Source organism: Olea europaea, chromosome 10 (assembly GCF_002742605.1).
Source record: "Olea europaea var. sylvestris chromosome 10, O_europaea_v1, whole genome shotgun sequence".
In the NCBI taxonomy this organism is placed as follows: domain Eukaryota; kingdom Viridiplantae; phylum Streptophyta; class Magnoliopsida; order Lamiales; family Oleaceae; genus Olea; species Olea europaea.
The window spans coordinates 22,918,984-22,934,688 of NC_036246.1; the positions used below are offsets into that span (position 1 = coordinate 22,918,984).

The 15,705-nt window shown below is 32.6% G+C and overlaps 1 protein-coding gene across 1 annotated transcript; it reads left to right on the plus strand.

Moving 5' to 3' along the window:
• The first annotated feature begins 14,692 nt into the window (after nucleotides 1-14,692).
• Nucleotides 14,693-15,418, plus strand: LOC111401542 (basic form of pathogenesis-related protein 1-like). Its single transcript, XM_023029327.1, has one exon. The coding sequence runs from the start codon at nucleotides 14,716-14,718 to the stop codon at nucleotides 15,205-15,207; it is 492 nt and encodes a 163-aa protein (XP_022885095.1). The 5' UTR covers nucleotides 14,693-14,715; the 3' UTR covers nucleotides 15,208-15,418.
• The last annotated feature ends 287 nt before the right edge of the window (nucleotides 15,419-15,705 follow it).

Consider the following 15,705-nt stretch of genomic DNA (forward strand, 5'->3'; position numbering starts at 1 on the left):
TTTGAATCAAACATTTTTATAATTAAGGGGGTGTCTAGGAGCGCTTTCAATCACTTTTTTTTATGGAATTTGATCATTACTCAAGGTTAATGAGCCCTACATTTGCAAGAATTTTGGCAAAAAAAGGGGAACAAAAGCTATTGCCGTCATTCACCTCCTCTTTGAAATGTCAAAATTATTCTTGTGATGGTTGTATGGAATTTAAAAAGTAGAGGGATAACATGGTCTTTTCAATATAATTTATAATTGATCGGTTGGTGCAATCAGCAATTGCTGCAACCATGTGGGCCTCCTTTCCTGTAGATAACGGATGAAATTCTGATTATAATTTGGAAATAAGCGCTCCCAGACACCCCTATATATTTTATACGTAAATTCAAGTTTTTTTCCTACTTTTCAATTACACATTCTTAAAAAAATTCTAAAACTCATTTTTGCTAGCCGGGACTAAGTAAATTATACTAGGGATCATTCCTATTAATGCAAATAATCATAACTATTAATTTAAACTAATTTAACTGTCTATTAAGTGAATGGAAACGGGCTTGATTGTTTATTGATTAAGCAATGAAAACAATACAAGTTAAATTATAGAAACATCTCCTAAGGTTCCCGACAATTTCAGAGATACCCCGACTCTCTTCAAAAGACATAAACTTCTCTCATTTCAAATTTTTAATACTGCACATTTCATTTGATTACATTTCTTTCACATTTTAGTATAAGAATATTCGTAACATTTATAATACCCTTTATAAAATAGGAACAGATAACAGGATGGTTCAAACGATCATTACCATCACCACCTTGTCAAGCATTTTCGGGGATGAGAACGGAAAAAAAAATTAAAAAATCATCATTTATTGCACCATCACTTTTCTGCAAGTTATATATTCACTTATGCAACTTTCTTGATTGTCTCTACATCAAGCAAATTTGACTAAGTTTTTAATCTACTGTATTCGAAATAATCTCATTTCTATTGCTTTTTATTTATTTAAATTCTATAACTATAAAATATAAAGCTTCAAGGCTTCCCCCAATACAATGCAATGCAGGATTGTAACGAGCAATATTTCATCAATTTATAAACTTTATTCCATGTTTTATCTCTTTTAATAATGCTAGTTTTATGCCCGTGTGCAATGCACGAGTTGTCATTTTCTGAAAGTAATGTTAGTACGTTAAGTATTATGGATTTACGAAAGAAATGTGTGTTAAATGAGTTTCTGAAAACCAAAGATAGTATTTAATTGATATACAAGATAGTCGGACAAAATACAATCAAGAAACAAGAGCTAAGTGTATGAAGAAACATTACAAAATATGTTAGCATTTTCAGGGGTCTAGTTGTACCCAAATATGGTGGAGGAAACAATGACTTCATGGAATTGTTCCAATTCCTTCAGATCGGCCTCATGACTATCAAACTCGGTACCATCATCTCGATTGCTTCCCTTAGCAAATGTGAAAAGGAAAATGACTAAAACGTAAAGGAATATAAATTAGATAAAATATACAAATTCATAAATTTACAAGAGTAACATCAAATATTGGAATTAGCTTAAAATAAGCAGCTAAAACAACAAGAAAAATGGGAAAATGCAAACATGACAAGCATGAAAGAATTTCAAGAACAAAAAAACATTTTTATTCACTAGCTTTCTTTTTCCCATTCAAGTATACAGCCAATAAAAGTGAGAAAATAAGAGTATAATAAGCAGCTAAGAAGGTTAACCAAATGAAGTGAATTACTATGTTTCTAACCATCTGGTCTATAAATCTCCATACAATATGGTTCAACAGCTTCACAATCCTCCAGTTTTCTGAGATAAAAGTAAATGCCCAATATTGCTTTACGTCCTGTTAAATAATCATTTCTCATACATTCTAACTGAGTAATTATAACCCTCTACTCTTCTATAATTAAGGAGTACAATATAGTTAAAAATACCAACTTATTGCCATCATCATTTATCTTTAAGGAGATAGAAGCATCATTTATTTCACAGGATATGGTCTACCGACATAAACATAGTGCATTATAGAAATGGCAATATGTTACTATTTAACTATTTAGAAATCAAAAGTACAGAAATCGAAGCATGAGCAAGTGATAGAACAAACAATATTGGAATCATTTGTTTGCAATTTCAGGGACAAAGAATGTAGAAAGAATAAATACGATCACTTTGACAACTAATTGTAAACTTACAAGGCCAAAATCTGAAGCACTAATGTTTCGTGATCAAGCTTCTGTAAAGAATAGTCTGTCAAAATTTTATGTCGATCAAAAAAATATGAGAATTTAAATCATCGTTAGTCGCTTGATTGTAAAATATTTGAAAGGAAATCATTTTCAATTGCTCAAGTGCCTCAAGGGAGCTGAATGCACAGTAACAAGCAAAACCTAAGATAACTTAAAAAATCATAGATAACATTTTCCAGCTATAATACAAATTCTTCAATCAAATCAAGGACATCGTCTACATCATACAAGTCTAATGACTCTAAACAATCAAGAGGGGTCAAATAGTAATATTGAAGTACTCATCGAAAAATTGGTAGTCGTAGTATAGCCCCAGTATTTCAATGTTGCTAAATCATAAGCTAAGCATCCTTTTCTTCCTTGTCATATCTTCCTACATGATTTTACTCAAGATAATTGAAAGTTACTTCGAATTTAATAAAAGAATAGTACTATTATCATTTTCAATGGAAAAATATACAAATAATGGAAATAGTAAGGAAATAAAAAGGATTACATTATCAAATGTACTCGTCGTTTTACAGATGAATATAGTACCATCGAGGTCATTCTTGCCTTTCGATTTATAGAATGTAAGCATTTTTACCCATTTAGAAGGAGAAACAAATAACATAGGATTGAAGACACATAAAATTAATAAGATTTACACATTATTAATCCCAATACGAACATTGTGAAGGGCAAGAAATACTCAAAAAGAGATCCAACAGCAAAGAATGTGTCAACCTGACATTGAGCACCGTCTAAAGCAAATGAGCATCGATTCTTGCATAAAATGCAAGGGAAATGAAAGGATTGTAGAAAGTACAAACTATATATTTAGCCTTTGCTTGGTTCTCATTATTTTCAAAATTAAATTTTCTCTATCTTATTTTTAGCTACACATTTTTAATAAAATAATATTACATGAAAATTCAAAAAAAAAAATTTGGTACTATTAGAGATAGGATTAATAGGTCCACATATATCTGAATGAACTAGTTGAAGGATATATGAGGACTTCCAAGCGCTGTTTTAAAGAAATGTATCACAGTGTTGCTTTCCAATCACACATTCTTCCCATATTTTTGAGAGAGCTTGCATCCTTGGTAATCCAATAATCATTTGCTGCTATTGTAAAGTTTTCAAATCATTGAAACTTAAATTTCCACACCTATAATGCTATATCCAGCTTGCATCCTCCAGAGGGGTAGATTATTTCTAATGGAAACATGCTATTTGGAGCCATCTCAACTTGTATCATTAAACCATTCTCATGATGATGAATTTGATGCACATGTCTCTGAATAAGAATAGCAAATCTCTTTTCTTGTAATTGATCGAGTCTGATAAGATTGCTCTTCAATTCAAGTACATAGAAAACTCCAAAACTGTAGTGCTACACTCTATTTACTTCAATGTTGATGTCTCATTTCCTCTTGATACATAGGCTATAGTTGTTTTCCAGTCTCACATCATCTCTGAAGTTTCATCAAGTTGTACACAAAAGCTTCTTGTCTCCTCTTGTGTTGTTACTGCATCCAGAATTAAGATATCACAAGTAATATTTCTTCATTTTGAGGGCACTCATATTGAAAATGCCCCTAATTCATGGCAACTGTAACATTCAACAATAAACTTATCAAATGATCCATGCTTCTCTATTTATCTTCCTCTTCCCCGACTTCTATAGCTTCCATAACATTTTTCTCTCCTAGGTAAGTTACTTTCTTGAACAATTACCATGCTAGATCCATGTGAATCACTAAAGTATAAAACATTGAGTTTTGGCTACTGAATTTTGAAAAATGTTATACGTTACTCACTATCATAACTTTCGTCTCAAACCTCTAACGAAATTGGTAACATGGCTGATGGAATGCACATGTGGTGTCTGTCACACTGTTAAACTTTGAGATGGTCAAAGTTTAGTAAGCAATAAAAAATATTTTTCAAAATTTAATGAACAAAATTCGATCATTTCAAAGTTTAGGCGCCACGTATACATTTGGTCGGTCACTTCACTAATTCCATTAGAGGATTGAGACAAAAGTTATGCTGATAAGTAACATACAACATTTTTCAAAGTTTAGTGGTCAAAACTCGATATTTTAAACTTTAGTGAGCAATCGAAGACATAAACCTAAATTCAATTATCAAAACTCAACATTTTAAACTTTAATGAGCAATTGAAGACGTGGACATAAGTTTAGTGACTATTTGAACAATTAACTCCTTAAAAAACAATCCAAGTTTAGAACTATTTTGGCAGCTTTACTTATGAAGGGAGACAAGTTGATCTTACTTGATAGATATGTAAAGAGAGATGAGCGGTAGCCCTCTCACAATCAAGATTTTTTTTTATCAATTTCGCATATTGACAAACTGTCAATGTTAAACTATCTCACATCGATCGACACCTGTTTCTCTTTCAAATAATGTATTTTTTGTTGAATATTTCGTCCATAAGCGTCCAATTTTATTTTTATTTTATTTTTATTTTTTCCTAATTGTCTTGAAAATGTAGTTGGTGGAGTTAGGTCATAGTTAATTTGTAATGATAAGTTATGCTATATTTTTGCTTGAACCAAGCATACTTCTCTCAAATCTAAACATAAGAAAAGAATTATAGTCGAACGAATCCAATCTAAACTCTTAAAATTGGAGTGAGGCTTGATTTAGCCCTTTTTTGAGCCACATTATTTTTCTTAGAATGTATTTTTGAATAGTATATTGATAGAAAATGTGTGGTTAAAAAATAAAGAAAAGTTTTGGATTTGCGAGTATATTATTTTATTAAAAAATGTGTGGTTGAAATGATGTTAAATCACTGTTTAAAAATGTATTTTTTTTTTTTTTTTAAATGTGGCTCAACATTGGCCTTAATATAATCTTACTCTTTAAGAGAATCAACTTTTGTTGTGCTCAAGAAAGAGTTGGCTATGAGAAGATTAAGTTAAGCGTTCGGTAACTCTTTATTTTAGAATTGCAATATGTTTCAATATCGGCATTTTAGTGTTTGTTAAACAAAATTGATTATTGTTGTACATAAGAGTGGAGCTGGGGGGGGGGGGGGAAAAAAAAAATTTTAACAGAACTTGTTATTGTCACTGGGAGCATTGGAAATTACTTTTTAGTTTTATAGCAATATGTAATATTATCAAGTATTTTTAGAAGACAATATATTTATTATAATTATTTTAAAATGAAAATGATTAATTCTATTAAATCTCTAAATTAAAAAAAAATACAAAATAAAAGCGTAGTCCATATAATAGAAAAGTATTAAAAATAAAACATAGATGATTAAATGATGCGTTATTTTTGAAATATCAATAAATCCTGGACAAAAAATGAAATTATTTAACTAATTAATGCTAAAATTTATATTTCAATTGCTACCTGAAAAGTTAAAAGTATTTTTATGAGATGAATAGATAATTTGTTTTATAAACCAGCCACCTTAATTACACCTACTGATCGAACTTAAAAGAAAAAGAATTAATAACAAGTATTAGTGTGTTCATATTGAATATAAAATAATGAATTGTAAATTTTACGTAAATCAAGTTTTTAATTGATCTTTTTCTATACACGTCATTTTTAAAAACATTTAAATTAGAATACAAGTCTATAAATAAATAAAAAGGGTTATGCTACATGTATATTATGGTGTCCATAAGAGTGTCCATAATGTACAAGTGACATAATATCATTGAAGAATTGAAAAACAACGTTTTCAACTCTCTAATCGTGAAATTTCACATGTACATTATGGACACCCTTATGGAATTAGTACATGTAGAATTATCCAAATAAAAAAGTCACGCAATGTCTTAAGTTTGTCATGCTTACTACTAAAAATCAAGAATATTAGATAAAACCAAATTAAAGAATATAAATACGTAAACAAAATGTGTAACTTTGGGTCAAACACTCCAATCTCTGTTTGGTCTACTCCAAGCTTAGCACAATCGACCCTCGCAAATTAATTTTTGATTTTCTTGTAAACAATTTTTACAGGAAAATTATATGAATTTGTTGACACACTAAAAGTGCAGTCCAAATCGAATAGCCCGGGGAATGAAGCCTAATTGAGGAATCCCCAAATCAAATAACCTAAATAATGAAGCCCAACTGGACAATTCCAGAGAAAGGCCCAAATAAGGTTATTAATGAATGTAGTGGAAGCCCACGAACACAATAACATCATCGCCCAAACTTGCAAGACGCTCAAGATCTGAGCGAATGAAGTGCCTTACAGTCGCCCAAAGCTATGACCCTGTTTTCGCCCAAACCTTCGAATCGCCCACGATCTTAGCAAACATAAGATGTTATGGTTATCCAAAAAGTGCAGTTATTGACGCAGTTATCGAGTAACTTTATTACGTTCCACGATTCAAGGAGTTTAGTTGAAGACGATTGAGCGACAAATAGTAGTGGCAACAGTTAGAGACAGCTGTTCCACGACAAGTTAGCCACCATAAAGGAAGTGGGTAGTTATAAAACAATCAAGCAGTTTTTAAGCGGTTGATCACGAAGAAATCATCAAAGGAATATAAAAGGAAGAGAAGACATAGAGCAAAAAAAATCCGAATCAAACACTCTCAAATAGAGAATATGTAATTTCAATTTCTTAGTTTAGACTTAAACATTTCTTTTCAGTACTCGTGGACTTGCTCCCCTTGGAGGCATTCTGTTTAGTTTCAATTGTAAAGTCGTTGCCAATAAAACACCCCTTTTTGAGACTTTGTCTCAAGAGATTTGTTCCTTACACAATCGTCTGATCCTTTTTTAATTGTTAGCGACTACCCGCGCGAAACAGAATTATATGGATTTTTGAATTATATGAATTTTTTAAGAATATTATAAAAACCACACAAATTAATTTTCTTGTAAAAAATGGCATAAATCTTTTTTTTTTTTTTTGGGAGAAGGTTAAATGGTACGCTAAGTTAATGTTGGTTTCATGCCGCAATGCACGAACAAGAGTAAGATATTACATGTTCTAACCAACGATTTCGAAAGCACCACGTCTTTGTTTGGATAATGTACTTTGGTTTACGTAAAACAAAGTTGAAACATTATGCTTAAAAATGTGCTTAAAAGCTTAACATCAATTTGAATCTTAGAGCTTGTTTAGAAAATAGATTTTACAATAGTTATTTTTTTAAAATAAATAAATATGTGATTAAAAAATTGTTGTGCAGAAGATTATGACCATCGAGACTTGAGACGGGCTTAATTTCTCCCCCAATCAACTCTTCAGACAAAATCAACCCAGAACTCTCAAACTATCTTCACTTCCGTTAGCTCCTCTTCACCTACTTGGGATGCAGAAGGAGGAGGTATGGTCACGATATAAGAATGACCACAAAGGCATTGAAGGATGACAGTGGACAAAGAGCACAAGGGGCAACATCAAGTTCACATAAAAGAGGTAGAGACTGTATGAAAATGAAAAGAGGAGCCAAAAAATAAATAAGTGAGGTTAGAGCAGAGTAATGGGTCAAGCCCAATAAAGAGCTTAAGTGGGGACGGATAAGTAGGTTTCATCTCTAAGCCATCCAAATAAGTGGATACGGATCATGAGCAACACTAATTAAAATTAGGCTACTTCAAATGGTCCAAACAAATTTGGGGTCGGCTCATTTCCATTTTGGTGTCGATTTATCGTTCAATCATTAGGTCGATATCGAGTGAGAAAATTGCTGAGTTACATTAGAGCTTGAAGAGTTCGTTTGACAACTATTTACCTAACAAACATCCACCGTAGTGTCAAAGAACCTGCAAAGAAAACATTATCACCTGTTAGTAATACTTCCAATATAGGAAATCGATAAAATTGAAAATTAATTACCTCCACCAATGTTTAGAAGATCCATGCAACTTCTAAACTTCACCTATAGCAGCACCTTAGTGCACATGTCCGAAGGGTTATAATATGTTTTATCTTTGCAAGATTTGCCACTTCTTATGATACAATATCTCTAATAAAATGTAGTCTAATGTCAATGTGTTTGGTGTGTTTGTGAAAGACGTGATTTTTACATGATGTATAGAAGATTGACTATTTGAACAAACTACCACGTAGTCATTCAAAAGACAAAGTTCATGAAGCAAATATCTAAGCCACAAAATTTCTTTGATTGCTTCGATGGTGATAATGTATTTAGATTTAGTAGCGGATAGTGCAACTATATGTTGTAATTGTGACTTCCAACTAACATAAGAGTTAGATAGAGTAAACACATAGAACGAAGTGAATTTTCTATTATCTCCGTCCCCTGCATAATCTGTATCTACAAAACCTTTCAATTTCACACCTTCTTTATTAGTATCAAACCTTAGACCTATATTACTAGTTCCCTTTAAATACTTTAACATCCATTTTAAGGCTTCCCAATGCTAACGACCCGAATTAAACATGTAACTACTAAAAGTACTAACAGCGATGGCTAAATCCAATTTGGTGCAAACCATTAAGTACATAATAGAACAAATCACATTTAAGTATGGTATTCTACTCATGTATGCTATTTCATTTTCATTACAAGGAACCTGATCTTTAGATAATACAAAATGATTATTAACGAAAATGTAATGTGTACAAAAGAGTCAAATCTTTTCTACCACTATCTAGGTGATTGTTTTAAGCCATATAAATATCTTTTCAAGAAACACATATGATCAAGTTCTAGTTTATCTTTAAAACTTTTTGGTTGATCCATAAAGATTTGCTCATCAAGTTCATTATATAAAAAAATAGTTTTTACTTAAAGTTGTTCAGGTTCACAGTCAATATGTACAACTAATGCAAGCATGACCCTAGTAGTAGTATACTTAACAGCTGGTGAAAAGATCTTATGTATAATCAATGCTCTCCTTTTGTTGTATCTCCTAATCACTAATCTAGCTTTAAATCTTAAGGGTTTAGATTTACTAGCACGCTCCTTAACCTTAAAAACTTACTTACAATCAACTGTTGATTTATCCTTAGGTCTAGGTACTAGATCCCATGTTTGATTCTTTTCTAAAGAACCAATCTCTTCTTTCATTGTCTGAATCCACTTTCTGATTGTTCACTTCTCATTGCCTCCTCCAATGTTTTTGCCTCTCTATCAACTAGCATGAGCAAAAGCTAATTCAAATTTCTATTCGAATTTCTTAGGCTCTCTCATTTGCCTCCTCTCTCGATCCTTAGCTAAGTTACAATTTGCTAAGGGACTTTCTACCTCATGATGTTCTTCTATCACTTCTTCCTCTCTATTCTCCACTTCATGTTGTTGAACCTAAGTCCCCACCTCATTAGGGATGGCAGGTACAGATGTGCTATGTTTTTCTAACTCCACCTTCAACCAATCTCTCTCCTCACATTTTTCTTCTTCACTCACAAATTCAAATTAAGTTTTAAGACAAGGCATTTCAGCTTCAATAAATGTGTCAACTCTATTCACAATGATCTTAACCCCCTTTTGTAACACCACCTGGTTAATCTAGAAAAACACATTTCTTAGTTCTAGGTTCAAGTTTTCCTTCACTTTAATGAAAGAAGGCAGCACAGCCAAAAGTTCTAAAAACAGAATAATCACCTAATTTACCTGATCATTTTTCATGTGTTACCATTCAATACAGCAGATGGAGTCAAATTAATCAAATAATAGGTAGTCGTAACAGTTTCACCCCAAAATGAAGTTCTATTCATCCTTTCGCTACCCGATTTGTTGGGAAGTGTAAGGAACATACTAATATCTTGTTATTCCATTTTCTTTGCACATGTTGTCAAATTCAGCGTTGCAAAACTCTAGAGTACTATTAGTTCTAAAAAATCTGTTTTTTTCCCAATTTGGTTTTCTACTTATCTTTTCCAATTATTAAAACTATGGAAAGTGTCGAACTTATCTTTTGAAAGATAATTCCACACATTTCTTGTAAAATCATCTATAATAGATAAGAAATATCTATTTCCACTAGAGATGAGATTATTAATAGGACCCCACAGATCTGAATGCACATATTCAAGCATGTCTTTAATTTTATGAATATTCAGGGAGAATGATGATTTATGGTATTTACCAAGCACACAGTGACCACAAAAGGACAAGTTAGTTCTCAAAAACTCTAAAGCTCTAGATCACTATTAGTTCTCAAAAATCCGATCATTTTGCCAGTTTGATTTTCTACTTGTCTTTTCCAATTATTAAAACTATGGAAAGTGTTGAACTTATCTTTTAAAAGATAATTCCACACATTTCTCGTGAAATCATCTATGATAGACAAAAAATACCTATTTCCACTAGAGATGAGATTATTAATAGGACCTCACATATCTAAATGCACATATTCAAGTATATCTTTAGTTTTATGAACATTCATATAGAAGGATGATTTATGGTGTTTACTAAGCACACAGTGACCACAAAAGAACAAGTCAGACTCATGATCATTTCCAAAAACACCATTTTCATTAATGAGTCTAAAATCCTTAATACCTACGTGTACAAGTCTATTGTGCTATTTATGTGTGTAATATGCCTTGGCAGAGGAGATAATATAATATAGATATCTTATTACTAGTGATATAAATATCATTTCTCCTAGTTCCCTTAATGAAAACCAAAGAACTCTTTATCAATTTTAAAGTTCCATTTTCAATTTTACCAATGAAGTCAGCATTTTCAAATATCCCTATTGAGATTAAGTTCCTAGATAATTCAGAGATGTACTCATCATCTAAAAGTATAAACAAAAACAGCGTCAAACTTTAAAGTAATATCACCAATCCCAGCAACAGTATAAGCAAAATTGTCATATGGCACAGCACAACCATCATTTGATTCGTGCAAAGTTTCAAAACAATCTGTTTGTGATGTTACATAAAAAGATGTACCAGAATCAAATATTCACTAATGCAAATGAGAACTAATAGTCAGATTCAATTCAGCAGGATAAGCAATAGGATTTGTAATCATCTACACTTCACTATCCTCAACGTTGAAAACAGAAGACAACACATTTACTTCATCTCTCTCTCTCTCTTACCCTTCTCTTTATAGCAGTCTTTTTATAAAGTGTCCCGTGTTTCCACAACTATAATATTTTCTAACTTTGATCCTAGATTTTGATATAAACCTACCCTTGCCCTTCTTTTTACTTCCATTACTATTGGACTCGCTACTACTACTCATTATGTGGATCTCACCGCCTTTCTTATCATGTTTTTCAACTTTAATCTCAATCTCTTTACTTTTGAGAGAGTCATTCAGGTATCAAAATATCTATATCATACTTGATTGCATTTTTAACTTCCTTGTAGGTGTTAGGTATAGATTTAAGCAAGACTATAGCTTTATAGGTTTCTGACATTGTCTCTTCACTGTTAACTATATTTTGGACAAGTTTGTTAAAAATGTCTAAATTGTCATCAAGATCCTTTGAAGGATCTATTTTAAAACTGAAAAGACACTCAAATAAATAAAGCTTGTTTGGAGTATATTTGAGAAAATACAAGTCTTTCAATTTTGTTCAAAGTTCTTTTGTGATTTTCAGTTTCTCCACTTTTCTTAAAATAGTATCAAAAAAGTGTAAAATGATTAAAGTATCGGCAATCTCATCAGCTTCCTCCTTTTGTTCTTTTGAAAAATCCACAAGAAATTGTCTTCAATGACTTTTGAAACCTTTTGTTAGACCAAAATATCCTTCATTTTTAGTTGCCATATAGAAAAATCACCATTTTCGTTAAAATTTTCCAAATTAAAATTTTAAGTTGTCATTTTTACATATCAATCCCAAAAATGTACAAAATCATAATCAAACCACACAAAGAAGCCCTAGGATCACAAACAATATACATCATTCTAGATTCTAAGTATTTCGTGAGATTTTCGACTGGGATAAAGGGAATATTTGAACGGGCAAGGTATAGGTATTCTAACTAAATCAACTAGGCAACAACGAAGTATTTTAATCAACAAGACAGTTCAACAGAATCAATTCTAAAACAGAATATACCACAAAGATAGTCAATGAATTTTATCAAAGAAGAAAATACTACAATCTCATAAGAACAGATATTTCCTAATTTCTAGCACAAGCAATTATTATCTCACATGGTAACTCCAAATCCTATTGTGATCCCACACGATGATGCACTAGTGCAGAAATTTAATCAGGATAAGCCAATTTACCAGAGCGAACACATCTGAAGTTTGTAAAATCGAAATATGCGAATCTGCTGCTTTAGGGCCAACACTTTTTGCCCTAAAGATTCAACAAATATACCAATGCGATTGACCAACAATCGCAAATCAAGCGTTCAAAGGCGAAATTATCAGAAATTTCCTATGTAACTTGAAACACGAAACTAATAATATCAGTGCGTTTAGAAAATCAAAATAGGCACACTGCTTGAAGAGAGCTTATCCAAATCAATTGCCACGTGCTATCGTCGAAGAAGCCACGCGCTATGCAGGAAAGAGTGCCTTTACCTACAGAGTCTGGGTATGGCCTTGGTTTTCCCGATCGTTCACTGTTTTGGCCGGAATTGAAGTTTTTCAAATTCGGCCCCTTCGAAAAAACTGCCATCTCAACCTCCTTTCGTAGATTTCTGGTTGGAGAAACACCGCAATGCATTGATACTTGATGTTGTGGAAAATGATGACCACCAAGGCTTGAACCAGGCTCAGTTTCTCCTCACATCAATACCTCAAACAAAATCAACCCAGAACTCTCAAACTGCCTCCACTTATGGTTGCTCATTTTTACCCACTTACGATGCACAAGACGGAGGTACAATCACAATATAAGAACGATAAAGTAGTGAAGGATAACAATACATAGAGAGCACTAAGGAAAACACCAGGTTCACACACAGAAGAAGCAGAGAGACAAAGAATGTATGAAAACCAAAATGAGTGCCCAAAAAAATAAAAAGTAAATAAGTGAGGTTAGAGCACAGTAATTGGTCAAGCCCAATAAAGGGCTTGTGTGGGCAACTAAGTAGGTTTCATTTGTGAGCCATCCAAATAAGTGGAGACGGGCCATGACCCAACACTAATTAAAATTAGATTGCTTCAAATAGTCTAAATTTGGGGTCAGTCAATTTTAAGATTTATCGTTCAGTCATTAAATTGATGCCGACTGAAAAAATTACCAAGTTACATCACAGTCTCGGAATGTCGTTTGACAACAATTTATGTAAAAAAAAAAAATTGGATACACGTGTAAAATTATATTATTGGTAGAATGTGTAACTGAAAATGAACTTTAAAAAATAATTTTTTGAAAAACAAGGACAAAATAGGGGCTTAATTATGTCCCTTTTAACTTTTTAATTAAACTCGTCACTTTCTTGAGAAGATGATTATTACAATTTTCCTTATTGCGCGTTCCGTTATGCCAAGGTTAAAGAATACCATACATTCACGGGACTACAAAAGAGCCAATAGGGGTCACCACTCCCTGTCTCGATTTCCTTTGCGCCCAATGTCAGCATTGGGAAATAGAGACTCGTTGTTTCACCCTAGGTCTCATTAGCGCCCTCACGAATCTACAACTGTATTTAGACAACCATTGCCACCTCGTCCTCTAAACATAGTAACATCGGAGTTGATCGAGAGATATTCGATTAAGCTTTCGGTACGAACATTCCATCAATTCAGCTTCTGACGAATGTTGCTAGAGGGCTCAATGGTCACTGTCCGGAATACCCTTTTCAGTGAAGAAGTGAACCACACATTATTACTGGGGGTATATCTAACAGCAGTGCTACCCTTATAGAACCAGCAGCCAACACACATACGTGGGGCTCGCATTATTTTTTTTTTTAAATACAGGTGGGGCCCCTGCACAGTGAGGGGCCTTATAAGTGATATGTAAGAAAAGTCTTGTACATTGGCCATTTCCCTATATCTAACTACCATTAATCTAATTATATAAGTTGTTTTATGAACCCTCAACCACTATTTCTCTATTTCTATTGGGTTTTTTCTAGTCCCATCCTCTAAAAGACATCCAACCAATAGGGGACACCATATGCACCCTTGTTCATGCAGGACCCATGTGGCCCTAGATGACTAGCAAAATTCATTTCTAATATTATTGAGTAATATTTATTTGGTCCCCACATTTTTAGTTCTTGTAGAAATTATGTAGCCATGTCATTCTTAAAACTTACTTGTAAGCAAAATATAAGAGATTTTTTATTTATAAGTGATTAGGAAAGAGAATTACTGTTCATTTAAAATTACCGATTTTGGGGATAAATTTCAAATTCAATCGTTTTGTTTTTGTTCTTTCATTTAACCTATAGAGTGACCAATCATGAGTGGTAGTAGACGCGACTGGGGCCTCTGTTCTTCTCTAACACTAAATAATAGGTGGAGTGAAATGCATGCTGTAGATATTATGGGACTAAGGCTCTCGATATTTCATCTATATAGTCCCATTTTCACAAAATCAAGCTCAAAATGAATTTCTCTAGAATTATTTCATTGTTGATCATTTATCCCTTAATAGACTTAAATTTTTTTGCTCATATCTCCATATCCCAAAACTCTCCTCAAGATTTTCTTGATGCCCACAACAAAGCTCGTGCAAAAGTTGGGGTGCAGCCCCTCGTATGGAATCAAACAGTTGCAGCCTATGCCCTAAACTATGCACACAAAAGATATGGAGATTGCAATTTGGAGCATTCACAAGGTCCATATGGTGAAAACTTGGCCGAGGGGTACGGGAGGTTCTCGTCGGTGGATGCCGTGAATATGTGGGTTGGGGAGAAATCTTGCTATGATTATGGGTCGAATTCTTGCGTCGGGGGAGAGTGCTTGCATTATACTCAGGTAGTTTGGCGTAACTCGGCTCATCTTGGTTGTGCTAGAGTTCAGTGTCACAATGGTTGGTTATTTGTCATATGTAGCTATGATCCTCCGGGAAATTACATTGGCCAACGTCCTTATTAATAGGATAATATTTAATGGATGTTGTAAATCATGTGTGGTATCGTGATGTATCACCATGATATAAAATAATACTCATGTTAGATTATGAAATATATATTTATATATATTATAATGAAAGTAAAAAAAAGGAAAAAAATATTTCATCTATAAAATGTACAAGAAATCAACATGTTTACGATCAATTAAATTCCATATAATAAGGAATTATATATTAATGGATATTGCCATGAATTAATTGATATTTTTTTTTCCCAATTGACTATAGGATGGATAAAAGAACTGGAATCGATCAAACTAAACTAGAACTAACTTTTTCGATTCAGGTTGATTCTAATTAAATTTTAAATGGTACGATTTCCTATAATTAAGAATCGATTAATTTTTAGTTTGGTTTGGTTCGATTCTGGTACTAGCTCCATGCCTAAAACCAAAAATTGAGAACCGTTTCTAACCCAATTATTTTTTATTTTATTATGTTAATTTTTTTTTTTAATTTGG